Source organism: Budorcas taxicolor, chromosome 1 (genome assembly GCF_023091745.1).
Source record: "Budorcas taxicolor isolate Tak-1 chromosome 1, Takin1.1, whole genome shotgun sequence".
Taxonomy (NCBI): domain Eukaryota; kingdom Metazoa; phylum Chordata; class Mammalia; order Artiodactyla; family Bovidae; genus Budorcas; species Budorcas taxicolor.
The window spans coordinates 131101563-131129538 of record NC_068910.1 but is presented as its reverse complement, the minus strand read 5'-3'; the positions used below and the strand labels follow the sequence as shown (position 1 = coordinate 131129538).

Below are 27976 nucleotides of genomic sequence, written 5' to 3'. Positions count from 1 at the left end.
CTGCTCTGGGACAACCGGTATCTCCTTAGGACATCTATGGGCTTCGTCAGCCTCTGGGCAATGTGCATCTTGGTCCTCTTAATTCTCTTGCAGCTCCTTCACTCTCAGTCATTTACTGAAAGAGACCTAGGCCTCCTTCCATCACCCCATTATTAAGATGATAGCTCTCCCTTCCCAGCTCTGCTTCCAGTCAGGTGAAACATTACAACAACCTGGCTATCATCAAGACCCCTCCCAACCTGCGAGGAAACTGCTGTCGGCCTGAAGTCCATTTGGTTAGACTGTCCATCTGTTGCTCTTCCCAGGGCTTATTGAAGGACTGCACACACTGAACATTCACGTGCACTTCTATTGGTCAAGAGCTTTTATTTTTTTTCCTGTTTTGAGTATTGTGATCTCTACTGGCTCTCTCACAGTGGCCCCAGGCCACTGTCTCATTTTTTTTTCCCCAAGAAGAGAAGCAGAGTTTATTATCCACAGCATTCTTCTGCTTTATCCCACAGTCTTTGCTAAGGCTCAGCAGTAGCTTCTTGGGCAGGTGGATCCTCCTTAATATTAGCATCAGCCCTGATGGTAATGGCTACAGAACTGGTTCCTTCTCTGTCTCTCTAATTTCCCAGATTTTGAGTTGGTCTGCTCTTTGTTGTCAGCACACTGGACCATCACTTTCCTTACTGACCCTCACAGAGGGACCAGAACTCTTTAGCAGAGTGTGGACTTTCCTCAGTAATTACATTATTATAGTACATATTTCTCTATACTTCAAAACATTATAAGGCCATAAAATACATAACTCCCACCCAGACTGAAAAGGTAGTTGTTCAGTCACAGGTATACAAGATGGAATGAGGGTTAGTATCTGAGATTCAGAGTAGATAAAAGCCACAATTCCAGGAATTGGGAGTTCTATATAAAACCTAATTTACAAAATTAAGAAAAGAGACCAAATCTGGAACAAGAGTTGTTAATCTCACACATGATTCCTGAGCCAGGAATCAGTTAGATGGGCTTGACCCTTAAGTGTGTTCTGAAATGAAAAGAAACAGTTGAAATCTACTCCTGGTACTGAGAGCAGAGCTGGCATGGTATGAGGCTATTTTACTTGGAGGGAATTCTGAAGCCCCCGCTAGTATTAATAGTAATATTTTCTTGCCTTCTGGGAAGGTTTAGAGAGACAAGAAAAGGTCAGTCAAAACTTGAAAAGGAAAGCATATAAAAACAGTTATATGGCATTTACTCTTTAATTAAAAATCTGTAGCACTTTTGTTGTCTGAGGTTGCCTTTGAAGTGTTGACATCACACTGGACTTCATCAGATCTTTCAGGTTCTTGGAGTTCTACCCTGGAAAAATAGAGAAAAGAATTCGGGGAGATTTCACAGCGGAGCCGCTTTGTTTTTCTAGCTTTCAGCGGTGGAACAGAACATAGGAATGAGCAATGGCATTGCAACAGCAATGAGGAGAAACAAACTGTTAAAGAGGTGTGCCATCCATGCTTCCTATTTACTCTCTCTGATTTTTGTCTGGGCCTGCCACTGCCCTTCGCTGATTCCCTGGTGCCTTCCCTCTGTAGGCTCTTCCAGACCTTTTCTGAACTGGCTTTGACAAGGCAGCACAGCACCTGGGCTCCACCCAGGATTCCGAGACCCACAGTAGCTGGTATATCCAGGTGAGTGCAGGGCACACCGGAAGCAACGTACCCTGGCGTCATGACTGTGTCTCTTTTTGACTTAGGGTTGCTTTAACCTCATGACTGTGTGACTAGTGCCTCAATATTCTTGAGAGCCCGGTTTCTCATGGTGGATGGAGGTACAATCTGACTGCCTCATTTTGTGAAAAGGTGGATTGCCAGGAATCTTTGTGTATTCTTTCATGTATCCATCCATTCTTTCAACAAATATCTATTTTAATAACCAAGATATGGAAACAACCTAAGTGTTCACTGATGATGGATAAAGAAATTGTCACACACACACACACACACACACACACACACATACAGAGTAGACTACTCAGCCACAAAAAAGGAATGAAATCTTGCTATTTGTGACAAACATGGATGGCCCTTGAGGGTATCATGCTAAGTGAAATAAATCAAACAGAGAAAGACAAATACTGTATTATTTCACTTACATGTTGGAATTTAAAAATTAAAAAAATAATTAAAAAATCAAGCTCTCAGATACAGAGAACAGACTGATCGTTGCTAGAGGTGGGGTTGGGGTAGGGAGGTGGGAGAAATGGTTTATTTAAACGAAAACAAACTAACTTTTTTTTTTAGTTTAAAAAGATTGCATTAAAAAACCCTGAAAACTTGAACCCCTTAAAAAAGAAAAAAAAGCACCTCACCAAATTCTGCATTCCATAGCCCTCTGCTGCTAAGTCGCTTCAGTCGTGTCCGACTCTGTGCGACCCCATAGACGGCAGCCCACCAGGCTCCCCCGTCATATGTGAACAAAAGATAATGTAAAGAAAAGGATATACACATTTCTCCCTGTGCCATATTTAGGGTTACTTAAGTGCTATTCTTATATGGATTTGATTAGGTAAAGTATCTAGAAAGAAAGCTAAATAAGTGAAAAATAAATACAAATCAAACAAACTTAAAATTGTTGCTCAGCTGAAAGCAAACATAAGAGAGACTAAAACTCTGATGAACAATGTTTATTTTTCCACAAAACTTTCAACATGCTATATACTCATTAAACCATTAGATTGTAAATTCTATAAATAAGTCCCATCATCTTTCAATGAATATTCACCATGAAAATTACAACTACTGAGAACTGTTAGTATTATTAAAAAGCTACTTTCTATAGATTCAAGTATATTTGCTGTTTCAATTTCACAGTTTAAAAAAATTTTTGATTACCTACTATATGACAGACACTCTGCTAGGTTCTGGCAGCACAGTGATGACCTTCACTGATACATTCCCTGCCCTCTGTAGAGTTTAATTTGGTTAAGTTTATAGAGTTTAGTTTTATAATTATACCAATATATAAGTATAACCTGGTGTCATAAAGAAAAAGCACAGGGATTCATAAGATACTATAACAAGATGACATAATCTAGTTTGGGAAGGGTTTTTAAGAAAGTGCAGCTTAAGCCAAGATCTGAAGAATGAGGTGAAGAAGTGGCAAAGAACATTCCAAGTAGAGGGCACAGCAGATGCAAAGACATTGAGGCTAAAGGGTACCTACTATCACTTCTCACTTATGTATTTATTCACTCCACAAATGTAGGACACCCACTGGTCCAGGCATTGTGCTAGGTACTGGGGTTGCCATGGTGAATAAGATGCATTCTATGCTCATCACATCAGACCCTTTTGGTATTATTTTTTTCCTTGAGCACGACTGAGCTTGCCATGCCCCTTGGGCATTGTACACAGGGCACACTGCCATCCAGTTATAGCCAGGATGTTTTTCTCTAAGTTCAAACTAGTCTCACTTTCCTTTTCCTCTCCATATAAGCTGAGGTCCCAGCATGCCTCATACCAAGCCTAGTTAAATTATAGACCCTCTGGGGATTGTACCTCTTTCAACAATGTCATAGGGTCAGAACTCACCTTTTCTCAGTCTGTTCACTCTCTTTCCCCTCCACTTTGATGATTTCTGAAAAAGACAAAAACAACTTCAGAAAACGTATTTCCCACAGATACTAAAAGAAGGAAAGTTTGAAGAGGCTCCTAAGTCCTAGGACCCGGAGAGAAATTGTTGCTGCCATGTATGTGGAATAGACGCTTCCTCGATGAAATTTCATGGGGACTGAGAAGGAGCTTCTCTCATCCCGAAAGCAAATGCCTTCTTTTGCTCATATGCCTTAAGTTCTAACATTGGGAATAGGTTTTACTTTGGAGAAGACTCTTGAGAATCCCTTGGACTGTAAGGAGATCCAACCAGTCCATTCTGAAGGAGAGCAACCCTGGGATTTCTTTGGAAGGAATGATGCTGAAGCTGAAACTCCAGTACTTTGGCCACCTCATGAGAAGAGCTGACTCATTGGAAAAGACTCTGATGCTGGGAGGGATTGGGGGCAGGAGGAGAAGGGGACGACCGAGGATGAGATGGCTGGATGGCATCACGGACTCGATGGACGTGAGTCTGAGTGAACTCTGGGAGAGGGTGATGAACAGGGAGGCCTGGTGTGCTGCGATTCATGGGGTCGCAAAGAGTCAGACACGACTGAGCGACTGAACTGAACTGATAGCTCTATTCTTTACTAAAATAAAAGTGCTACTGAGAGGTGTATCACATATAGTTCTAGCAAACATTTAACGATGGGGAAAAAAGTTTCCAGTCCTTTTCTGAAAGTAAGGTTTGGAAGGAGGAGGAAAAGGAAATATTGAATATGTTGACACCTTACTGGGTTATCCAACTGGTGCTAAATAATACACAATATTGCATGGACAGGATCAAGTGGGAAATCTCTAGTGAGCTAGACCTCCCAAAGCCTGAGTTACTACTGGCATGGCCTTACTACTGATGCAACTTAGGGAGAAAATTTCTCTGGGTTGACAGCTGTGATGGTGCTATTATCCCACTGAGAGCCTTACAGCAGGAATTGTTAACCCAGGGGTCCATGGAAGAATTTAGAGATCACAGCAGTCCTTTCAACAATCCTGATGGTTTTGAACACTTCTTATCTTTAGTGATTCTGTTTATGTGCATATGTTTGAAAATAATCAGCTTTATTGAGATAAAATACACAGTAAAATCCAATCATTTTCCATACAGATTTTACTGAGTCTAACAAACGTATGCAGTCATGTAACTACCACTATAACCAAACTATAGAACATTTATATAAGCCCAAAGAGTGCCCTCTAGCCCTTTTCAATCAATTTCTTTCTCCCACGCATCCCCTCCAACCACTGATCTGCTTAATGCCACAATAGTTTTGCTTTATTCTAGGATTTCATATAAGTACAATCATATAATGTATAGTCTTTTCGTGCCAAGTATCTTTCACATAGCATAATACTTTTGAAATTTATTCATGCTGTTTCATGTTACCAGTAGTAACATTCCTTTCTATAGCTCAGAGATATTTCCTTGTATGTATATGCTACCATTTGTTTATCCATTCACCAACTGTAAAAATTCAGGATGCTAGTTTTTCAGTATTATGAAAAAAGCTACTATGGACATGTGTGTGTGTGTGTGTGTGTGTGTGTGTGTGTGTGTCTGTGTAGACATATGTCTTTATTTCTCATAGATAACTACCTAGGATTGCTGGGTTGTATAGAAGAACATGAGAATTTCATTTGCTTCATATCTTCTCCAACACCTGATATTTATCAGTCTTTTTAATTTTAGCCATGTTAGTGGGTATATGGTGGTAGCTCATTATGGTTTGAATTTGTGTTTCCTCAGTGACTAATGACATTATGACTGTGTGACTGTTGCTTATTGGCCACTTGTATATCTTTTTATGTGAAGTATTTATTCAAATCTTTTGCTTTGTGACTTTAGTTATATAAATTATCTTATTGAATAGTATCACACAATTATATATTCCGACTATAAGTTCTTTATTATATGTATGTTTTGCAAGCATTTTGTCATAGTCTGTGACTTGACTTTTCATTTTCTTAATAAAGTCAAAGGGTGAAATTTTTAATTTTGATGAAGTTCAGTTTATCAATCTTATCTTTTTATAATACAGTTTGTGCTTACTGTGTCCTAAGATTTGCCTAACCTAAGCTCACATAATTCTTCTTCTATGTTTTCTTTCAAAAGTCTTTTAATTGTGGCTCTTATTTTAGGTTTATGATCCACTTCGAGATATTTTTTGGGTGTCCAGGTTCACAGTTTACCATGTGGATACCTAACTGACCCAATACCATTGTTGAAAAAACTATCCTTGCAGCATGGAATTAACTTGGCACTTCTGTCAAAATCAGTTGACAAAATCATGTGAGTTTATTTTTTGACTTTCTATTTTGTTCCATTGGTTGATTTGCCTGTCCTTTCATTAATGTCACACCATCTTGACTCCTATAGGTGTAAAATAAATCTTGAAATTAGGTAGTATAAGTCTTCCAGCTTTGTTCTCATGTTTCATAATTATTTTGGCAATTGTAGATCCTTTGCATTTCCATATAACTTTTAGAATAAGCTTTTTAATTTCTACAAAAGAGCCTGCCAGGATTTTGATATTGCATTGAAACCAAATACCAGTTTGAGAGAATTGATATCTTAAGAGCTAGTCTTGTAAACCATGAACATTGCATAATTCTCCATTTATTTAGATCTACTTTAATTTCTGTCAGCAGTAATGTTTTTTAGTTTTCACTATATATATATATATATATATATATATATATATATGGAGAAGGCAATGGCACCCCACTCCAGTACTTTTGCCTGGAAAATCCCATGGACGGAGAAGCCTGGTGGGCTGCAGTCCACGGGGTCGCTAGAGTCAGCCACGACTGAGGGACTTCACTTTCACTTTTCACTTTCATGCATTGGAGAAGGAAAGGGCAACCCACTCCAGCATTCTTGCCTGGAGAGTCCCAGGGATGGGGGAGCCTGGTGGGCTGCCGTCTATGGGGTCGCACAGAGTCAGACACGATTGAAGCGACTTAGCAGCAGCATATCTATCTATCTATCTATCTATCTCTATATCTATCTCTATATATATAAGTATCTACTACTTTTTTTAAAAAAATTTATTCCAAAGCCTTTAATATTATTTGATACTACCTTAATTGGTATTAAAAATTTGAATGTACAATTGTTTGTTGTTAGTATATAGAAAAACAATTGGTTTCGTGTATTGACCTTGTATCCTGTGATTTAGCTACACTCAATCAGTTCTAATAGCTTTTAATGGATTTGGCTTTTCTATAAACATACTCATCTTACCTGCCAAAAAAAAAAAGCCCATTTTACCTCTTTCTTTGCAATGTGTATGCCTTTTACTTCTTTTTCTAGAGTTGTAGCATGGCTAGGACTTCAGCACAATGTTGAACAAAAGCAGGGAGAGTGACACACTTGCCTTATTCCTAATCTTAGGTGAAAGCAGTCTTTTATCATTAAATATAATGCTAACAAAAGATTTTGGTAGATGTCCTTTAATTTCAATTCAAGAGCATTCCTACTTTTATGGGAGTTTATCTTTCTTTTTAAAAATTATGAATGTGTATTAATTTTCCCAAATGCTTTTTCTGTATCTATTGATACATATTTGGTAGGTATCCCATGATTTCTCTTTGTAGTTTTTCAATATGTTGAATTTTATTGCTTGTTATTTGGATGTTGAACTTACCTTATATTATTAGAATAAATCCCACTTAATCATGTTGTCTAATATTTTCATGCATTGCTAAATTACATGTGCTAATTTTGTTGAGCGTTTTGGCATCTATGTTCACAAGGGCCATGTGTGGTTTTCTAGTCTTGTCATGTCTTTTTCTAGTTTTGCTTGGTATTAGGGCTCCCCCTGCCTTCAGAGCAGCCTAGAAACTGACTCCAGCCAGTAAGTTGTGGACAATCACAGGGCTCACCTCATCTTTTCCCTTCTCTTAGGGAATACAGTTTTCTGCAGCCTGTTGTCCAATGTCTGAAAACAGTTGTCACATACATTTTATCTGATTCTAGTTGTTTACTGCAGGAGGGCAATTTCTGTAGCAGTTAATCCTTCATGGGAGGAGAGAGAAGTCTGTGTCTTCTATATAATTTTAAAAGAGCTCTTTATTTTAAGAAAAAGAAGCTATTTCCTTCTACCTTCTTATCACCTTTGTCATTAAGATGTCCTTTAGAGCCTCAGTTAAGTATGATCTTGTACCCTATCGCAGTTTTTTGATATTTAAAGGCAGCACCTGTGTACTCCTCAAGACTTTTTGTCCTGGCTGAGCATTCACAGTTATTTCAGTTATTTCTTATTTGACTGATCTTCCAGATACTTTATAAATCTAGTTAGGTTCTATTTTTGTCAAAGTTCTCTTAAAAATAACAGTGTTTATAGCTGAATATAGTACTTCAGGATATCTGTACACTAACACAAATAATTATATTATCCTTTCATACTCATGACAAAATCACCACCATTTTTAAAAAGGCTTGTTTTAAAATGAAAGCAGCAATAAGAAGACGGATTCTAAACTTTTGGATTTGATTACAAATTTAGCATTTTGAAGGATAGATATGATGAGTTCTCCTGGTTTCATTTTTTAAGTTCTGTGAAAGTTTCTGTTTAAATGGTGGTTTAAAATGATTTATTTTGGAAAATACATTTGTCCTTTAAGAAATCATTCTTGAAAGAGCTGAGACTGTCCCAGATTTGGTAAAGGGGGGCAAGTTATAAAAACTGGAGGTTGCTAAGCACTATTATAATACAAATTTTAGTCACACAAGACACAGATGAGGAAGTAAAACTTTAGAAGGAGCTATTTTAGTCTTTCTCCCCAATAGGTAAGCTGACAGGGTAACTTCTGATTGGGAAAAGACAGTAATTTAAGGTTGCAATTTCTCATGCCTTCACTGCCCTATTTGACAAAACCAAAATAGAGAAGAGGGATAAGAAACCCGCTAGAACAACCATGGTCTTTCCCTCTTATTCATTTAACAACCTAAAAAGGGTAAATATGTATGGCCAAGGAAGAGAAAAACTGGAATTACCAAACAAACACTGGAAAGGACTTTTGACACCAAGTTAGTTAGTTGGAGAGCTGTGTACTCTGAGCAAAGGAATATTGGATTAGGAGGAAGCTGCATTGTTGGAGAAATTTCTATTCATCAGTAAGCTTGTTTCTCTGTGGATAGGTCATGACTGTTTCCATACTTATTGGCAGAATCTTGTCCCTTGTGGACTGAGATTCCCATTTCCTTGCTTGCTTTCCTGGCCAGCTGAGGACCATTTCCAGTTTCTAGAGGCCATCCACATTTCTTGGCTCAGGGCCCCTTCCTCTGTCTTCAAGAGCAGCAATTGTGGGTTGAGCTTGTCGCAAGCTTTGGCTCTCTCCATTTTATCTTTCTAATCCAGATGGGAAAGTTTCTCTGATTCACATGATTAGATTGGGTCTACCTGGATAAGCCAGGATAATCCCATCATTTTGAAGTCAGTATACTAATCATATATGAAAAATCTCTTTTTCCATGTAAGATAACTTATTATAGGTTCTGGGGTATATGAGATGGATATCTTGTTGGTGGCATTATTCTGCCTATCATACAGCCAACGCCAAGGGTATCCACAAGCAAGTGCAGACATTGCTAAAGTTATAGAACCCGCTTTTACAGACATCTCATATCTATGTGGCCCGGTTCCTTAGTACCTCTCCGTTCTCCAGTGATATCAAGGCTCTTCTCTTTGACCAAATTTGCTGGCACATGTGACTATCTGACCAAACGATGTTTCCTACCAGTATTCTCTGTCATATTCTTGAGAGGCTTGTGTACGTACTATGCTCTCTCTTGTGGTTTTCTGCCCTTTAACACTCATATCTCAATCTGACCACCTCAAATGCGACAGATAGCTTCTTGAACATCCTCCCAACACTCTCATATGTACAGACACGTCCCCTTTAACTTCTTTATCTAGTCTCCTGAATTTGTCTGACTGCTTATTAGGTGAAGAAACATTTTTACTTGCCTTTCCTCCTCCCTTTGCTTTGTTTCATTTGTAAGCTGATTGTGTGTGGGTTCTCAGTCACTAAATCATGACCAACTCTCTGTGATCCTATGGACTGTAGCTGGCCAGGCTCCTCTGTCTGTGGGACTTTTCTCGGACATTTCCTCTGGCAGGAAACCTTCCCAACCCAGGGATCGAACTCATGTCTCCTGCATCTTCTGCACTGGCAGGTGGATTTTTACAACTGAACCACCTGGGAAGCCTGCATAAGCTAATCATTCCATTGCAAAAGCAAATTTAGGAAACAGCTTATTTCCAAGCAGAAGGTTGCATCTGCACATTTACCTAAATCTAAATGGCAATGAGATTGAGAGAGAAATAGAAGTTAAAAACTCTCGCTTTGAAAAGTCAAAGCCTGGGCAAACATGATACATTTGTAATCTGACCCTGTGCTGTGAATTTTACACTTTTATATCACAGAAATCTCTCAGTACACTCTGTGCTTTGGCAGTTTGAATGGCTCTGCCATATGCTTTGTGTCAATGTATTGAAATTGGATTATCACTTCCAAATTTACTGTTTTTGGAATACAACAGGATGAAATGAATGACTACTAATGTCATCTCTTCATTTTCTTAAAATCTGTACCTGCAATCTTAAGATGCTGACCAGAAGCATTACTTATCTTGTGCTTTTTACCATAAATGAGTGAGGAGGTTTTACCTTCATTATTAGCACAACCAAACTTTTACTGGAGGCAGTTAGTGAGATAAAGTCCAACTTTATCTTACAACATCATCCAAACCAGCCCTAATCACAAACAGGCATGGAATTCTTATAAAGGCAGGGACCACTTTGCCCACATTAAACATAGGACATTTTTACAACAGAAATCAATGAGGAGGCTACTCAATGCAGTGCTGTTTACAATAGAAAACCTATAGGAGCAACCCAAATGTCCAACAGAAAGGACTCAGTTAAATCGGTTAAGGTGTATCCACATAATGGAGTATGTTGGAGCCATTTTGAATGATGCTACAGAATAATACTTAGTGGCACTAAAAATTTTCTTCCTACATTTAGTATAAAGCAGTTTGAAAACAGTATGTTACATTATCCAAACTGTGAAAAACAGTCTTCATAATACTATTCCATTTGTGGAAAAATAGCAGATTAATATACAGAAAAATCTGGAAGATACACACTAAAATGTCTGCATAATCATTTTTTTCTTATTAGTGGAATTTTAGGCAATTTTTATGTTCAGTGTATGTGGTAATGGATATATCGTACTTGGTAATCATTAAGAATTAATATTATATTTTAAAATCAGCAGGGCATAATTCATCTAACTTACTTCTCAGGAAACCAAGACTTTTAATAGATGAGAAGGAAAATCTTCTGGTCATCTAATCCTTTCCTTCTCCCACCAAACATCCTTGCTTGAACACCATCAGGTCCATAATCATGAATGTTTAGGAGTGTTTTCACCCTTTTACTTTGTTGAATTCTCACAGTGACCTCATGAAGCAGGTAAACCAAGGAATAATTAGCTTTGTCTGGAAATGAGGAGTGCATTTGTAAACCTTAGATTAGAAACGTTGCCTTTCCTGGAAACCCAGAGCCACCTTACCAGCTCTTACTCCCATCTATATGGGCTCCAGACCCTGGGAGAATCTTTTCCTCCAAACACTTGCTGACTCTTTGCCAGCCTGGGCTCAGCCAGGGAGCTCCAGAAGGCAGCTGATCGGGAAACAGCTGCAAAGTGGCAATCTGCAGAGAGGACAAGCACTGACTCACCACATTCATTAGAGGGGCCAGGCTGCTTCGTCTTCCTTTTCCTTAGTATTACAAACACCGTCCCACACACAATGAACACTACAAGTAGAGCCGCAATCCAGAGGATGTGGTCTGGGACAGGGGGGCTTGGCACAGGTGACTTTGCATCTAAAAATGAACCCAAGTTTGCAATCAGCCAGGAAGATTGATTATGAAAGTTTTATAATTACTGCTCTTCTCTTTCTTTACATGCCAGCATCTCCTCGGGGCTCTACTGCCAGACGAGCCTGAAACTCACATGATTCGGGTGATAGAGAATCCTAGTCTCAGGGCCTCAGCAGCTGACTGAGAACCAAGCCAATGACTCTGATCCCTTGCCTGGACTAGCTGTCTTTCCTTCCCTTCCCAGAGGCTGGGATGACAATGACTCTGATCTAGAAGAGGGTCAACTTGGCCCTTGGTTGTGGAATCTGGGCAATGTATGTGCACGGAGGCTCTGAAGATACAGTCAGCTGGGCAGCATCCTGCTTCCTCAACCCCCTCCATGGTCCTGAATTTTCCCTTAGAATAAGTCCTCTGTCCAATATCATCTGAGTATCAGGCTCCAGACACTTCTCACCCCGACAAACATAACAGCCTCCTCACAGACCTCCAGTCTCCACGTTTATTTGTTTTTCCCCCTGATGTCACAGTGGACTTTCTCAGCATGGCTTTCAACATATCCCACCTACTGGTAAACCTTTGATATTTCTTAATGCCCTGAGGAATCAGGGTCAGAATCAGCTCCTGAGAAATCAGGACTTACTTCCTTGCTCATGGATGCCTAAAGTTCCAAGAAGTTAGTAAAATAGACTTTGGGAAGGAGAAATAGAGCTTAGTGGCCCATTTTATAGACATTTATGAGAACAGGTCTGGTAGTTAATCTCAAATAATAGAAGACTAGGACCAGTTGACCTCCCATTAGCTTAGGGGCAGTTTGTGGACCTATATCGTGTTCCTGGGACCTTAAGAAAAGGAGTTGTTGGCACTGCAGGTCACATTCAATACTTTCTGAGTCTGTCCCAGTTTAACCTCACTTGAGCCTGTCTGGCATCCCAGTAAAGGAGGGTAACACTTGTTGTCATGGAGGCTGCCACCTTTGGATACCCCAAAAATGTTCCCTGATGTGGGCCTAACCAATCTCTGATCTAGCCAGAGAATAGGGACCCAGAGAGGCAAGCCCCATCTTCCTGAGGCAGCTGGAGCTGAAACATTTCTGAAGATGGTGGCAGTGAGCAACGTTTTGGTAGCGGTTGAGAAGCAGCAGAAAGGTGAGCCATGATGAGGCTGTAGTGGTAGAAGGACCCTGTACCTGTGGAGTCATGGCAGAGAGCCACAGGGTGTTTCATCTTTGGTGATTGGCAGCAGCTCCAAGAAGTTGCTAAATCTCAGGACAGTGTGGGAGAGGCTTCTATCAGCCCAAGAGAGGCTACAGTAGGAGCAACCAGGACAGGCAGGGTGACCATGCCATTTACTTAACTGTTAAGAGTCAGAGGTGATCAGAAGGAAATCAGCATCAGGAGAGAGGACTGGCCTACTGGTACAGCTAAGCTGGCTGGTAGGGGTGGGCTCCAGGGGGTACAGTGGTTAAGAATCCGCCTGCCAATGCAAGGAACATGGGTTTGATTCCTGGTCCAGGAAGATTCTACATGTCTTGGAGCAACTAAGCCCATGTGCCATAACTACTGAGTCCCCACTCTAGGGGCCGCATGCCACAGCTGAAGCCCATGTGCCCAGAGCCCCTGCACTGCAAGGAAGAGTAGCCCCCGTGTGCATCAACAAAGACCAAGCACCACCCAAATTAAATATATATCTAAAAATAGAATGCATCTTGAGGCCAAGTTATATTTAAACAATGAGACACCAGGAGAGGGGAGCTGTCAAAGCCAGAGGATGGAGCAAGAAACCGGAGGGATGTTTAGGAGGGGGCAAACCAAGGGGCCAGAGCTGGAGGAGGGGGCCAGGGCAAGCAGAAGGCAGATGGGTGGGGGGAGGGGTTGGGATTGGAATAAGCAGTGTTGAAGGCAGTGTGGGTGCAGACTGCCTTTATTTCAGAAGAATTTTTCAGTTACCGCTCCTCGGAAGTGGAGCCTCAAATGGGGCCGTATTCCAGGGCAAAGCCAGGAATTCAAGATAGCAGGCTCCTATTAGTGGGCACGGCTGAGTTTCAGCCCTTTCCTCCAGTGGGACTGGTCCCATACTACACCATCAACATGCCACAAGCATTTCTGCTTCTGAGTGTTTCCTTGACACATGTGTACTGATGGCCACCATTACCTGTGCCCACGGCAGGTACTACTAATTGATTGTGGCCTTCTAACCACCCAAGTCTGGATGCTGTTTCAGAATTTTTGGAAGCCACCACAAGTACCTGTCATCTCTTTACCACACTTATTCAGCCCAGTTGTTTCTGTTATGGTAATATAATATCCCATTTCCTTTAGGAAGCCTTCAATGACCCTCAAGGAACTTGCCTATCTCTGAATGCCGGTAAATCTTATTGTCAGTCACTCTTGTTTTTAGATTTAGTTCTATTTCTATAGGATATAATTTAGATTTCAATTCAGTCTTTTTAAATCCAGTTTACCATGTGTGTATATCATGGGGTTCTGGTTCTATGAGAAGGTCCCTGAGAGCAGAGAGTATGTTTTATACTTTTTGGTTTTCTCCTCTGCCACCAACAATGTCTAGAATGGTCCTGTATTCATAACATGTATGTATGCACATGTGTATGTTTTAATGAATGAGAGAATTCTCGCCTGGAGAAATGCTGCATTTTCTGACTTAAACTTCAAAGTCTTCTATCAAAAGGCAGCCCAAAACACCAGGCCAGTGTCAGGGCTAAGAATTTGCGTCCTCAAGTGCACCATAGCCTCAAGTGCATAGCCTCCTGGACCTTTTAACAGTCAGATGAAACAGGAGCTGTCTATCTAGGTCCTTCCTTACAGTATTCTAAAATGGCCCAGTTGGAGGCTTCCTGGCAAGCAGGGGACATTGGATGATCTGCCTTACCCATCTGTGTATTATACCTGATAAACAGAACAGTCTGGGGAAGCAAGCTTACCTATATTGTAAGGTGGGGATAAAATTATCTTCGTTGGCTCAAGTTGCAGGACACAGAAGATTGTCACATTTGTTTCAGGTGGGATGGGAAAAGACATGCTGATAGAAACATGGTACAGTTCTGTGATATTATTTTGAGATTTCTTCATGACAGCATCATAGTTGCTAGTTGAATTTTTAGTGTTTAGCCTCACATACATCTTCTGAGGTTCTGGGTAACCTTGTGTAGATGAGCAGGTCAAATTGATGATGTTAGACTTTTCGGTTTGGTTAGCAATTAGTCTTATTTCTGGTTGACTGAAGTTAGCTGAAAGCAGAATAGAGATACAAAAAAAGAAAGAAAGAAATCAGTTTAAATTTGATGTATCTGGAATGGAATAGCAGATAACTAGGTATCCTGGGAACTCCTTGGGAGTACGCTTGGCAGCCTTAGGGTGTGTAAATTGTGGGCCTTGGCACATGGTGAGAGCCACGTAATGATGCCACATTTATTTTCAGAAATGGAGTTCGGGGCCACCATGCTTCCTGCTTACCCCAGTCAAGGAAGTGCTCTCTGAGCCACAGGAGGGCTAGCCCCTTCTGCCAGCCAAATCCCTTACTCTCCTTCTCTAATCACTAGGTACTGTGCAGGTTCTACATACTAACTCATAGTTGAGTGTATTGTTTCTACAATTTCAGTGATTTGTGTGCTATCTTTACAAGTTTTGCTCTATCAACCTACTACTTAAGCATTCTGCTTGTATGTGATGTGGCAATAGAAGGTAGATTGCCAAGGTGTTGCCTACTTTAAACCTCATTAACAATAGTTATTCTGGATCTAGTAATTCTGCACCTGGGTATCTATCCAGATAGAGAATTACACAAAAACTTGTACATGAATGTTTATAGCCGTTCTATTCATAATAGCCCCCAAATGAAAACAACCCAATGTCTTTCTATGGTTTGAATGGATAAACAAAAATGCTACTATTCACAGTAACAAGGAACAGACTTTTGATACATGTGACAACTTGGATGACTCTCAAAGGCATTATATTAAATAAAAGAAGCTGGTCTTAAAAGATTACATACTGTATGACTTCATTTATGTGGTAGTCACAAAAGATAAGTCCATAGGATGCAAAACAGGGGTTATGGGTATAGAGAGCATATGATTAGAAGAGCGTAGCATGGGGAAATTTTTTTTTAGGGTGCTGAAAATGATTTGTATCCTGTTTATATTGCTGGTTACTGACCTCTGGTGGCTCAGATGAGAAAGAATCTGCCCGTAATGCAGGAGACCCAGATTAGATCCCTGGGTCAGGAGATCCCCCGGAGAAGGAAATGGCAACCCACTCCAGTATTCTTGTCCAGAGAATCCCATGGACAGAAGAGTCCAAGGGGTCACAAAGAGTCGAACACGACTGAACGACTAACACTTTCACTTTCTTTGTATTGCTGGTCACACATATCTGTACCTAAGTTCAAATTAATAGAACTGTACGCCAAGATAAAAATGATTAATTTTACTGTATTTTAATTTTAAAAATTCTGTAGTGACATTTAGGTTTTTTCAAGGCCTGGAAAAATAGGGGAGCTGGTTTGTCAGCTTTTGGATTGTGTGCCTTGGGTTATTTCCCTCCTGTCTTCTGGGCTCATGATTAGGCAACAAGCAAGTTGTAAGCAACCTCCAGGAGACTGAAGGGAAATCCCCAATTAGCCAGCTGTCACCCTTGCAAAGAGTTCCAGGCAAAGATTTAGTGGGTGAGAAATCTTGGGCTAAAAGAAAAAACGAATGTAAAAGAGATTAGAGACCTATATGGTTCATATAAACTTAATAATGTCCAAATCACCCATGGTTTTCACTTAGCTGCATTTCCTTGGCTTAGTTAGCTCTAGCTGGTCCCCAAAGCAGATTCTTACAGATCCTTCAGAAGTAAACCATAAAAAGTACGAAGGATCTTTAGTTTCCTACTCCCAAGCCCTGCATTCCCCTCAGGTGGGCTTCCCAGAACAGGCTGTCCTCTGCCTCTCTCTCGAGGTACCCCCTTCCCCGCCTATTGCAGTCTCATCTGAGAAGGCCTGGGATCTGAACACACCATTGATTACATACCCAGCACTATCAGGTCAGAACTCATCTGGTGGATGGAAACCAGTCCTTGGGACCTTCTATGATGGATGAAACATTGATACGAGCCTGTGTCTTTGATTTGAACGTTGTGGAGTCTCAAGGTCCAACTGTCCTGGTCAAAGCTTGTGCGGCCTATATACTTGGGATGAACATTATTGGGCTTCTCTTGGCCTTTGAATAGCTCATAGAGAACCAGCTTATTCTGATCCTGCCAAAATATCACCAGTTCGTCCAGGCTGAGGTTTTGGGTGTTTGGAAAGTGGCATGGCAGTTCTCCAGTCTCGTTGAAGTAGGCATGACTTTTCAAGGAAGCAGCACCTGAAAAAGGAATGGTGGAAACTGGGGAAGGAGAAACAAGAGGGAAAAATAAAAATCCCAGAAACTCCATGTCTCTTTATACAATACCCAGTCGCTATCTTCTCAGTAATGGTCTTGAAGAAGTAGATATTAAACTCTGGAACAGTGCATACCCACTGGTATGTGGAGAAAGGAAGGGGTTTTTGTCCTCATTTTACTGCTAACTGGTTAGCTTTATGCAAACTGCAACTCCTATGCAGTTTTCTTATCTGTTTAATGAATGAGTGGACTAAACATTCTAAGGTTTCTTCCAGTACTGTGGTTCTGTGAATTTAAATGCCAGAACAGGAAAACCAGCAGAATTATATAACTCATTCACCCATTGGTTACCTTCCTGTAATCTGAATATTAATTCTTTCCACTGTAGCTGTGGAAAGAATAGGCTCCAATACTTCTTCACCATGACTGAAAGTTTCCCCCTCCCTTTCCTATTCCATGGTAACAAATGTGATAGCCTTCCTTTCATTATGCCTTGTAGCTGGGGATCACAGTGAATAACATCTTTAAAATTCAAATAGTTCCCTTTATAGAGCTTCCCTCATGACTGCTTCTCCCACAGCCAGCTCTTTCAAGGAGAAAAAACAGTTTGGAAATGACACAAATTGTCAACCAAGGCCTCTATTCTTTAACCTCTCTAAGCTCTTTCAGAGATCAGAAAGAGAACTGGGCAAATATGATGGTTGTTTTGGGATGTGGTGGTCAAAGACCATTTTAGGTACATGAATGAAATGCTGGAAATGAATCATAACTGGGAAGGTGAGGATGTACTTTTGGAGTATTGGGGAATCCCCAGGTACCACAAACTTGCTCTCCTCAGCATGCATGCATTTGCTTTTGGAAACTTTTTCAAACCCTAGAGAATGTGCTGGGAGAGTTCAGAGAAAGGCTTTCATTCCTGAGGGCATATTGGGGTTTATATTCGGGCCACATCACTCCTTAAATGCAATGGATTATAGGGTTTTTGTAGAATTTATTCTGGATCACAGAATTACTTGAAACTTGCCAAGAAATTAAGTTGTGGTGAGTGAGAAGTACAGGGTTTGGTGGTGAAATGCTGTATCTTAGTTAACATGAAGTTAGGTGCCACTTTGGGAAGGGAATTAGGATGGTTCTAATTAAGCTTCATCATTCCAGACTTCAGTAAAGGGATGCTGACATTAAGGAGGAAAGGAGAGGTAGGTTGGTGAGGGAGATGAGAGATGTTACTTGAGGTGTTCTTGGGTGGTGGTAGGAGAACTTAAATTGGAATGATCAATGGGTTTCTCTTCTTAAGGGAAATGGGCTTTTCTTTCTAAAAGAGAAATATTAGTGATATGCACTTGACAAAACTGAAGTGTGTGCAGAGTAGCCCAGTGAGAATGGATAAGCAAGGAAGGGGTTGGGGTGGTCTTGAACTCTATGGGAAGGGACTCCAGGCATCAGTGAGAGTGAGAAGAAGTTTGAATCACTGCTTGTTGCATTATACTCACTAGAACACTGGGAAGCCCTTGAAATTAAAAAGTACAGTCTCTGTACGGGATGCATTCCCATATTAGAGAGAGGTGGGAAAATCTACCTGGGTATTGGAACAGTGAAATGGGGACTTAAAGAAGACTTTCTGTGTTCAGTAACCTTACCAGGCACTCCTGGGATAATGCTATTCCTTTGCTAAACTGAATGATAATTGCAAGGACTGATGTTGAGGCTGAAACTCCAATACTTTGGCCACCTGATGTGAAGAGCTGACTCATTGGAAAAGACCCTGATGCTGGGAAAGATTGAGGGGAGGAGGAGAAGGGGACGACAAAGGATGAGATGGTTGGATGGCATCATCGACTCAATGAACATGGGTTTGGGTGGACTCCAGGAGTTGGTGATGGACAGGGAGGCCTGGCGTGATGCGGCTCATGGGGTCACAAAGAGTCGGACACGACTGAGCGACTGAACTGAACTGAACTGAATGATGATCTAAGGGTGCCACCTGCTGTAAAAGCTTCTAGCAACTATCTCTGGGAAAACTCATGCTGGTTTTATCACAGATTTGCCATATGATATAGAGCAGATTACCTAGTAGAGAAACCAAATACATGGTTGAAAATTCTGTCAGTTAACTGACACGGTATATTATTACTCAGCAGTCAGTTCTGTCTCTAGCAGGGAAATTACTTTGCCTTTGGCTTCTTCTGTCTTCCTGATTAAGGGTTGCATCTCCATACAGCCTCACAGTAACGTCTCCTGCCTGCCTGCTCTTTCCACTGACAGACGCGTCTGTGACCCAGGCTCCCTCTCTCAAAGATAAGAAGGAATTTTTCTTCCACCCATCCAACCGCTCCCCTCTCATCTAACAACCAAAAGGGTGGTCTGTGTTCTAAAGGCACCAGCGTCACTCAGGGGCTGTCAGAAATGCAGTATCTCTAGCCCTACCCCAGACCTTCTGAGTCAGTCTGCATTTGTGATAGACCTCCAGTTTGAAAAGCCGCAGTAGAGTATTTCTCTCTCTGTCTCCAGTGGAAAAGAGTGATGATGCAATAGGAAAAACCTGTTTCCACCCATCCCTCCCCAAACCTTCTCTCTTTACCCTGGAGTGGAAATCACTCTGAAGTCCCTTTTGAGTGGAACTGAAAGTATTTCACAACTTAGACTCCATAGTTCCCCACCAACCACTGGCTTCCATGACTTAACTCAGAGATATGCACGTGAATCACTTCTCTGACGATATAGGGAAGATTTAGCTCAAAGTCTGCTCTCTCTAAGTGGCTTCAGGCTTCCCCTGTTATGACCCTAAACTTAAAGTCACCCAGATACTGTACTCACTGGGCTCCCCTGAAGGTTAAACATTGAGATTCTCTCTCTTCCCTGGCACTTGAGTCATAGAAATGGTCTGGGTCTAGTTATAACAGGCTTCCCAGGTGATGCTAGTGGTAAAGAACCCATCTGCCAGTGCTGGAGACAGAAGGGATCCCTGGATCAGGAAGATCCCCTGGAGGAGGAAATGGCAATCCGCTCCAGTTTTCTTGTCTGAAAAATCCCCTAGACAGAGGAGCCTGGCAGGATACAGTCCACAGAGTCGCAAAGAGTCAGAAACGATTCAAGTGACTTAGCACTTAGCACATGTTAGGAGATGGTCACTCAAGAATCCATCTAGACACCTCCCAAATCAGCTGGAGACATTTCAAAAATGCCTCTATCAGGAAGACATTGCTGATAAAGTCTGAGGATTTATCAGCTGAGGATTATCACCAAGATAGTGTTTGGCTGGCACACAGAAACTATAGTCTTCTAAACTTGTGAGGTCTCTGACCCCACCCAGGACTTCAGTTTCCCCCAGCTACTACCCAAATGCATATCTCATGTATTCTAGGTCATCTCTTCCTCATATTACTATGCTTGTCTGTACTCATGAATTTCCCTTCTTTTACTAAACTTCCTTCAAAGCTCTACCAGTGTCATTCCATTGTCATAAACTCTTTTATGTCTTCAACCTCTTCGTCAAATGTTTCCCATAAGGTTGTGCTTTTGCCCCCAGCCACTGCTTGTTTTATGACACTTTACAGGGACCTTTAGTAACACTCTTCCCCCTTTGAGGTGTTCTCTTCTTTCACTGCTGTTAGCTACTAATCATTTGTCACTACTTCCTTACTCACTGAAGATTTTTGGCATTAGATGCAAGGTCTTTCTTTCTAATCAATTGTTCCTATCAAATATCAGAGGTGGCTAAGATAAGTTTACCAGCAACCATGCCTCAATGTTCTTTGATCTTTGCCACTTGAAAGATCTTCATCCACAGGGTATTTTAGCAACTCCTTTCCCGTGATATAATCCTAAATCTTATTGCTAAGAACAGCTCTGTCCCTATAATCTTAAACCTCAATGTGCCAATCTCTGTCTGCAAGATATCACCTTCCAAGATTTGCTCTTGATTACCTTCATCTGTTCCTCAACTTCCTCATGACTTCATCTCTATCCAGTCTATACCCTATAATGCAGTGCTCTCCAAAAGCAGTCTCTTGATAGGTAGCTAGTATGACTAAGATACTTAATTTTCATCTTACTTAATTTTAGCTAACTTAAATTTAAATAGCCACATGTAGCTAGTGGCTATCATATTGGATAGTGCAGCTATAGTATATTTTTTCAATCATTCCTCTGCAGGCAACTTCCATAAACTTGCCCTTTTGTGCAGATTTCATTCCGAGAACAATCTACTTTTGATCTACATATCTGTTCTCATGACTGAATGTTTGAACGCTCCTGGAGAAAATTATTCAATTGAATAGACTGGTGACATTACAAATCACGTGTCTCTAGTTCACGTAACTTGGCCTCTGGGCTGCTCACTTTACTTGGTAAACCCTCTCCCTTCCTCCCAGCAGTTACTTCAGCAGTACCCTCCGCTACTGCTTGTAGTTCCTCTTTCTCTTAGAGTTCACATTCTGAAAGACTAAGCAGTGATTGCTGTCTCCACCCCTGCCTCTGTCTCCACCTCACTGATGAAACTTCCCTGGCACGTGTTGTCATCGGCTTCCCCCCATTGTTAAATGCAGAACACTTTTTAGACCTTATCTTATCTGACCACACTGTTGAACACCGCACTGTTGGCTACCTCTCCTTCTTGAAACTCCATTCTTTCCCAAACTCTGACATCCTGGTCAGTTTCCTCTCATCACCCCTTAAGTAGTGACTAGGGCAGGGATGGTTCTCCAGGAGTTTTCATGACTTTGAGATGATATTTCTGTTAAGACTAGCGTTGCTTTGATCTCATGCCCACTGTGGATCTCATTATAGATATAAATACATACACGGTTATGTATATATATTATAGGTATATAATATCTGTATATTTTATAAAATATATAACTATACTATATATTATATGAAATATGATCTATTAAAATATATGAAATATCATATAAGATAAAATGTAAAACATATGATTACATGTCAAAAAACTCAGCTCCTGACAAGTCCAAGCCCTCAGATTATACCACCCACTGCCCCTCATAGCTGTTGTTATCCATCTTGTCTTAGGCACCCCCTTATTCACTGAAGATCTGAGCACCTAGCTTCCCCATCATTGCCTTTGTCTAGGTAATTTCAGCCCCTTGCACACAATGCCCAACCTCTCTCTTTCTTGTCCTCTTTTCCTCCAGTATCTTGTCTTCTCTACCGCAGCCATCTCCTCCCTGGACCAGAATTCAGATCTTATTGTTATCCCCTCACCTCCTAAAAACTCTCAATAGCAAGCATCTCACCTTGTGGCCACCACCTCTTACCTTTTCATTTTATTCTTTCTCCTACCACCACTCCATAAATTCTCCCACCTCATTGGGATATTTATGAATTAGAATATTTCTCACTGTATCTGCAGATAGTACCTAGGTCAAACCTCCACTACTTTTTGATTGGATAATTGCAATTGCCTCCTAACTTATCTCCCTACTTCTACCCTTGTTCCCAAATCTAAATCCTTAAGCCCAATTGATCCTTAAAAATACATCTCAGATAGTATAACACTCCTGTTCAAAAGTCTCTGATGACTTCTCATCATTCCGAAAATTATATCCAAATCCTTTCTCATCACACTGAGAACTATACCCCAATCCTTCCCGTGACCTATGAAGTCTTATGTAAGCAGATCTCTGGTACCTTTCAGACGTCTTCCCTTCACTTACTCTGCCCCAGCCATACTGGCTTCCTTGTCATTCCTCCAAAAGGCCAGGCACACTCTATCTCAAGGCCTCACCACTTCAGTCTTTTTGCACAGCCAAGAAGACATTGCAGTCTTGGAATGGAGTTGTCACGCTCTTTTACATATTTGTATCTGTAGCCCAGGCACCTTTGTTTTGCAATTTCTTTATTTGGGGCCTTGGGCAAAGGTCTTCTTAAGATGCCTCTGCTGAGGCTGCCTTATGTTTGGAGACATTTTCGCCTTGCAGGCTTACTTTTCCCCCAGCAGACTCAGTATTTCCCTGAGCCCTTCCCCCTCATCCTTCCTTTCCGCCTCTCCCCAGGGTCCATAAAACTGCTGGAGCCTTTTGATCAGAGTGCCCTCAACAGTCTGAAGACCCCCATGTCTGTGCTGATCCACTTGATCCTTGACTGCTCTGCTCCCACAGAGAGAGAAAGAAATGAAAATGTGGAAAAACAGGTTAAGAGTCCAGAGGAGTTAGTCTGAGAAGTACTGCTGCTGCTGCTGCTGCTGCTACTGCTAAGTTGCTTCAGTCGTGTCCAACTCTGTGCGACCCCATAGACAGCAGCCCACCAGGCTCCCCCATCCCTGGGATTCTCCAGGCAAGAACACTGGAGTGGGTTGCCATTTCCTTCTCCAATGCATGAAAGTGAAAAGTGAAAGTGAAGTCGCTCAGTTGTATCCGACTCTTAGTGACCCCATGGACTGCAACCCATTAGGCTCCTCCGTCTGTGGGATTTTCCAGGCAAGAGTAGTGGAGTAGGGTGCCATCGCCTTCTCCGAGAGAAGTACTAGTAGTTCCTAAAAGAAGAGAATGGGAGGAATGGTAGAGAAACAATATTTAAAGAGATAAAGCTTGTGATTATTCAAAACTGAGAAAGACACAAGTCCTTAGATCAGAAAGGCATACTCAGCACCATGACAATAAATGAAGATAAATGACAACAAATCTGCACCAAGATATACTGTGGTGAAGCTGCTAAACAAAAAACATCAAATACTTTTTAAATTTACAAAGAAGAAGTGAATCATTCTTTAAAAAAAAATGAAGAAAGAACACCTATAAAACAAGGACAATTAGAATGAAAACTCGTCAGCAACCATAAATCAAATAAGACAACGGGGGCAGTTACTTCTGAATGAATAAAACACACACACACAAATAAAGCAAATTACAGCATTTTGACTAACTGGACTAATACAGTTTCAAAAATTATAAAAGTGAAAAGAACTTAGAAACTTGAGAAAGTGTGTATGAAACTATACTGAATAAAACATATTCAGGGATTTGCATGTATATTGTGGTTACAACTATACGTAACTATTTTTACTCTCTTGCCTGTTACATTATTGTAAGGACCAGAGAAGTGATTTTTAAATAGTACAGGGAGAAGGAATGAAAGAAAGTGAAAATGAAACCAAGAATGGGTAAACACTGTTAGAGGATGTTGAAAGAGTGTTTTGTAATTCTGAGGTCCTGGAATTTGGCCCTATGGCTGGCAATGGCTATAAAGGAAGGGCTACAAGTGTTTTTGTTTCTGTGAATCGCAACATACCGAGGGGACTGAAATCCCGAGTTGCATACTTTGGAGATGGTATTAAGATTTCTCCCAAAGGAAAAACAAGCTACAGTCTCTCAAACTCTTGCCTCTTCCTAAAGTAGTTTGTTTGCCATTGGAACCTCTCTGTTCCCTACAAATACCACCCCTGCTCCCAATCAACCCTATACTTACCCTATTCAGTGACCATCTTCCACTAAATTAACTTGTCAGACAGCCCATTCTCTCTGGAACCTACTAAACATTAAAATGATCCACTACTTCAGAAGTAAGATACTCCCTACTGGGAAGCATACATGTATTTCAAAGACCCCTGAAACAGTACCGTAATGTTAAAGGAGTGACTCCAGAAGGAGAACCATGAGGCTTCATGACACTTCTTTGGGAATTTGGGAATTAGGTCTGAACTATCTATCCACCTCTGTGATTACAGTGACCACTATCAACAGCAACAGGAAGTGGGAGTCAAAGTAACCATATAAACATGCAACCACCCATATAAGAATCTGGAAAAATCCAGGGGAAACAATAAACCTTTACACCAGATACAAAACAAAGGTTTGAGCCAATTTTATGTAACTCTTAAAAGTGAAGGAAGAACCCCCAACTACTCCTGGTATATTAATTGTTCAACCAGAAGTATTGTTCAAGAGAAATGAGAAGCCCCAGGACCCAGAGAACCTCCAGACAATAAGAGAGCATCCTTCAGAAGTCAAACTAAGAAGAAACTTCCTCCTGATGTGTGAACTATTGATTTCCCAAATACCACTCTGACTCCAGATTTAAGTATTACTGGAGGTGCTGGGATTGCAGCAAACAGAGCTGGACAATTAGAGGTACCTTGAGCTTTACCGTCTGAGCCACCAGGGAAGTTAAATTATAATCTAATAAACACAAATTATAATCTAAACACAAATTATAATCCAATAAATACACATTATAATCTAATTCTGCAAGAAGGCTGCCTTCCTGCCCTTTTAGGTTTCAAACTCTCATTCAATTTTTGCCTCATGGGCAGAGTCAGCAAATACATGGTCTGATTTCCATGATTAGGGGAAGACACAAAACATATTAGGGGGAAAAGGAGAAACAGAATTATTTCACTGCATTGTTTTATATCTGCTGTCAAATGAATTATTCAGCCCTGTGTTTTTGCTGGGTCAATTGCATCCCCTTTCTCCCTTTGGCTGCCTACCTATGAGCCAGTCACTGCTTACCAACCCAGCAAGCAGAGATGTGCCCTGAGAAGGAAGATGAGATTAAGATGGATTCCTTTTCATTCTTTACATAAGAATGAAATCTGTTTTGTTGTTGTTGCTATTTTTAATCCTGTGTGAAGTGCTGGCAATGTTATCTTCTAATCAAGTGTCACTGTCTTCTGTCCCACTTTAAATTTGTACTGCCAAAAACATAACCACTCTCATCACCATAAAGCTTAAATAACTTCCATTTGGGGGAGTTATTTTTTTAATTTCAGTATTGATAACTCTTTTCAGAAGCTAGGAAGTGTCCAAGCAGTTTCAAACACAAAGCAAGGGCAGAAGTGACACCTGGACTCAATTTTGGTAAGGTTTTTCAGTTTTATTTTCACTTTCCATGGGCAGAGTCAGAAAGTTTAGGGGGAGAAGGGGTGAATGATATCTCAATTCAGACTTTTCTGAAAATTTGTTTTCAGGCCATTTTTCTTTCTTCTCTCCCAAGTCATAAGACCTGGACTGGTCACGGTATGAGAAAGACCAGGGCCCAAGCTGTAGGGACAGCTAAGGTATTGACTGCAGGGAACTTGGAGGATGTATTTGACGGGAAAATGGTGAACTTGACTGAGGCACAAGCTACATGATCTATCAAACCTGTTTAGGTGCCCAAGGGATAAATCCTACTACTATGGAGAGTTCCCTAGCAAGAGTTAGGAGAAGTAGCATCATGTCAAGGTGAAGTGAACAGATGCTGCATCTGTACTGCTGGGTCTGAATTCAAGCTCTGCCACTTATTAGCAATGTTGTCTTAAGCAAATTATTTAACCTTTCTGGGCTTTAGTTTGTACATTTGTAAAATAGGGAATCATAACAAGACCTAAAGCAGAGTTATGATGATGTTTAAATGAGTTAATATCTATAAAATACCTAGAACAGTACCTGGCACAAAGTTTTTGTAAACAATACATCTGTGTGCTTGTCAAATAAAAAAATTAGAAGTGGGATGGGAAGAGGTTCTTGCTGGATAATGTTCTCCAAAGCTTTGCTTCAACCCCTTTCTCTCTGCCCCTACTCACACATAACTTCTACCTTCCCAAGAGTTAAAATAGCAAATCATATTGGTCCTGGGAGGTGAAAGCTAGTATTATGACCCAAGTCAGTGATCAGTTAGCCCATCTGTAGATCAGGTAACATGTCTATAGCACAGACACAACAAGCTCCAGGGTGCTAAGCAGAAAGCACTTCCCCAAAAGCCCGTCCCAGCCAGCATCGATCTGAGGGAGGCTCTTTGTCAACCACAGCAGGGACGAGGTCAGTGGCCAAGGGCTTTATGTGTGGCCGCTGGGAGGAGGTGAGCTCTTGGCCAGTCTAGTGAGTTAGGGGCAGCCTGTGCTCTGCTGCAGCCAAACAGCAGGTGGGCTACCCCTCCCCTGTCTGCCCCACCCCAGGACCGGGACGCTTCCCTCTCAGTGCCGAGGGTAGGGAAGACAAGCAGCAGGAAGGGGATGGGTCAGGAAGACAAGTAACAGGAAGGGGATGGGTCAGGGGATGGGTCAGGGGAAGGGCACCCAGTCCCAAGATGGGTGGCAAGAACCTTGGCCAGCCCGAGTTTACTGTTGAAACTAAACTCAGAGAAAGCAGCAAACAGGGAGGGTCTGAGTTTTCTGAGGCCTGACACTACTAAAATTTATTTTGAGTAGAGAAGAGCTCTTTAAGAAAAAGAATACAAAACACAAAACAAAATGCCCATGGCTGCTGCAACACTGCTCAACAGGGTGAGAATGTGACAGAGAGACAAGTCAAGAAGTCACAGTGGAAAGAGACAGTGGTCTTAACTTATTGTGGTTAAAATATCTTGCTAATGAAAACTTTACCAAGATCTAAGACCCATGACCACACTGTTAAGGCTCCTCCTGAGGTCTTGGAGTGGCTTGGAGAGAGCTGTGCAGGTGAGAAGCCCTGAAGCTTAGCCCTTTAGCTTGATGGTAAATCAGCTGATATGATTAGCTGAAGGGCATTTAATCAGGTGGTTGCAGGGCTGGGTGCCTTGATCCTCCCAGTAATCAGTGCCAACTATGTTCTATGGGTGCAAGCTGAGGGAAAGAACAGGGGGAAGGAGGTGGTGGGAGAGGGAAGGTTGAGAAGAAAACCAATGATGGCTAGTAGCTGGAGACTTTTAGAAGCCAGTTTGTCATTTCCTAAAGGTGTGAAAATGCCAGCAATGGGAACAGAGGAGCAAAAGAATTAAGCTTCAGGCATGTCAGAATAGGGACATTCCCCTAGCTCCCTGGGCACTGCTGGACAGTCCAGTCTGCCCTCCTCTGTGCATCTAGAACCACAGGTGTAAGATGGCAGAAGGCGTGGGCTCCAACTCAGGTTGGACCCGCCATCAGCTGATACCTGTTCTCAATTTTGATGCTTCCTTCTTCTTCATGAAAGTCTTTTTGGCTTGTGGTCTTGTGTACGCTGAATAGAAAGTGAGTAAAACCCATCAAGTCTCAGGCCCCAGCTTGCATTTCAGGTTCACGGGGAGACAGTAGGAGGATTCTAGGACTTTATAAAGCCAAAAGTGTGCTTACCAGAAAGCAGGAGGGCCATCACAATGAGAGTGTTTCGCAGTCCCAT

The 27976-nt window shown here is 41.3% G+C and overlaps 1 protein-coding gene across 1 annotated transcript; it reads right to left on the bottom strand.

The window, feature by feature from the left end:
- Window positions 1-1244: 1244 nt before the first annotated feature.
- On the bottom strand, window positions 1245-27976 carry CD86 (CD86 molecule). The gene is made up of 7 exons (XM_052645139.1): window positions 27931-27976; window positions 27752-27817; window positions 16554-16910; window positions 14463-14768; window positions 11381-11527; window positions 3570-3615; window positions 1245-1341 (listed from the first exon to the last, which is right to left on the bottom strand). Exons 1-7 carry the CDS (start codon window positions 27974-27976, stop codon window positions 1245-1247), a joined length of 1065 nt encoding a protein of 354 aa, XP_052501099.1.

Bases quoted from the DNA above. Each gene is read 5' to 3' on its own strand.
- CD86 (XM_052645139.1), bottom strand. From the start codon at position 27,976: ATGGGACTGCGAAACACTCTCATTGTGATGGCCCTCCTGCTTTCTG. The intron at 27,818-27,930 runs GTAAGCACACTT...CTTTCTATTCAG, and splicing joins GATGGCCCTCCTGCTTTCTG to CGTACACAAGACCACAAGCC. The intron at 16,911-27,751 runs GTATCAGCTGAT...CTCCTTCCCCAG, and splicing joins AGCATCAAAATTGAGAACAG to TTTCCACCATTCCTTTTTCA.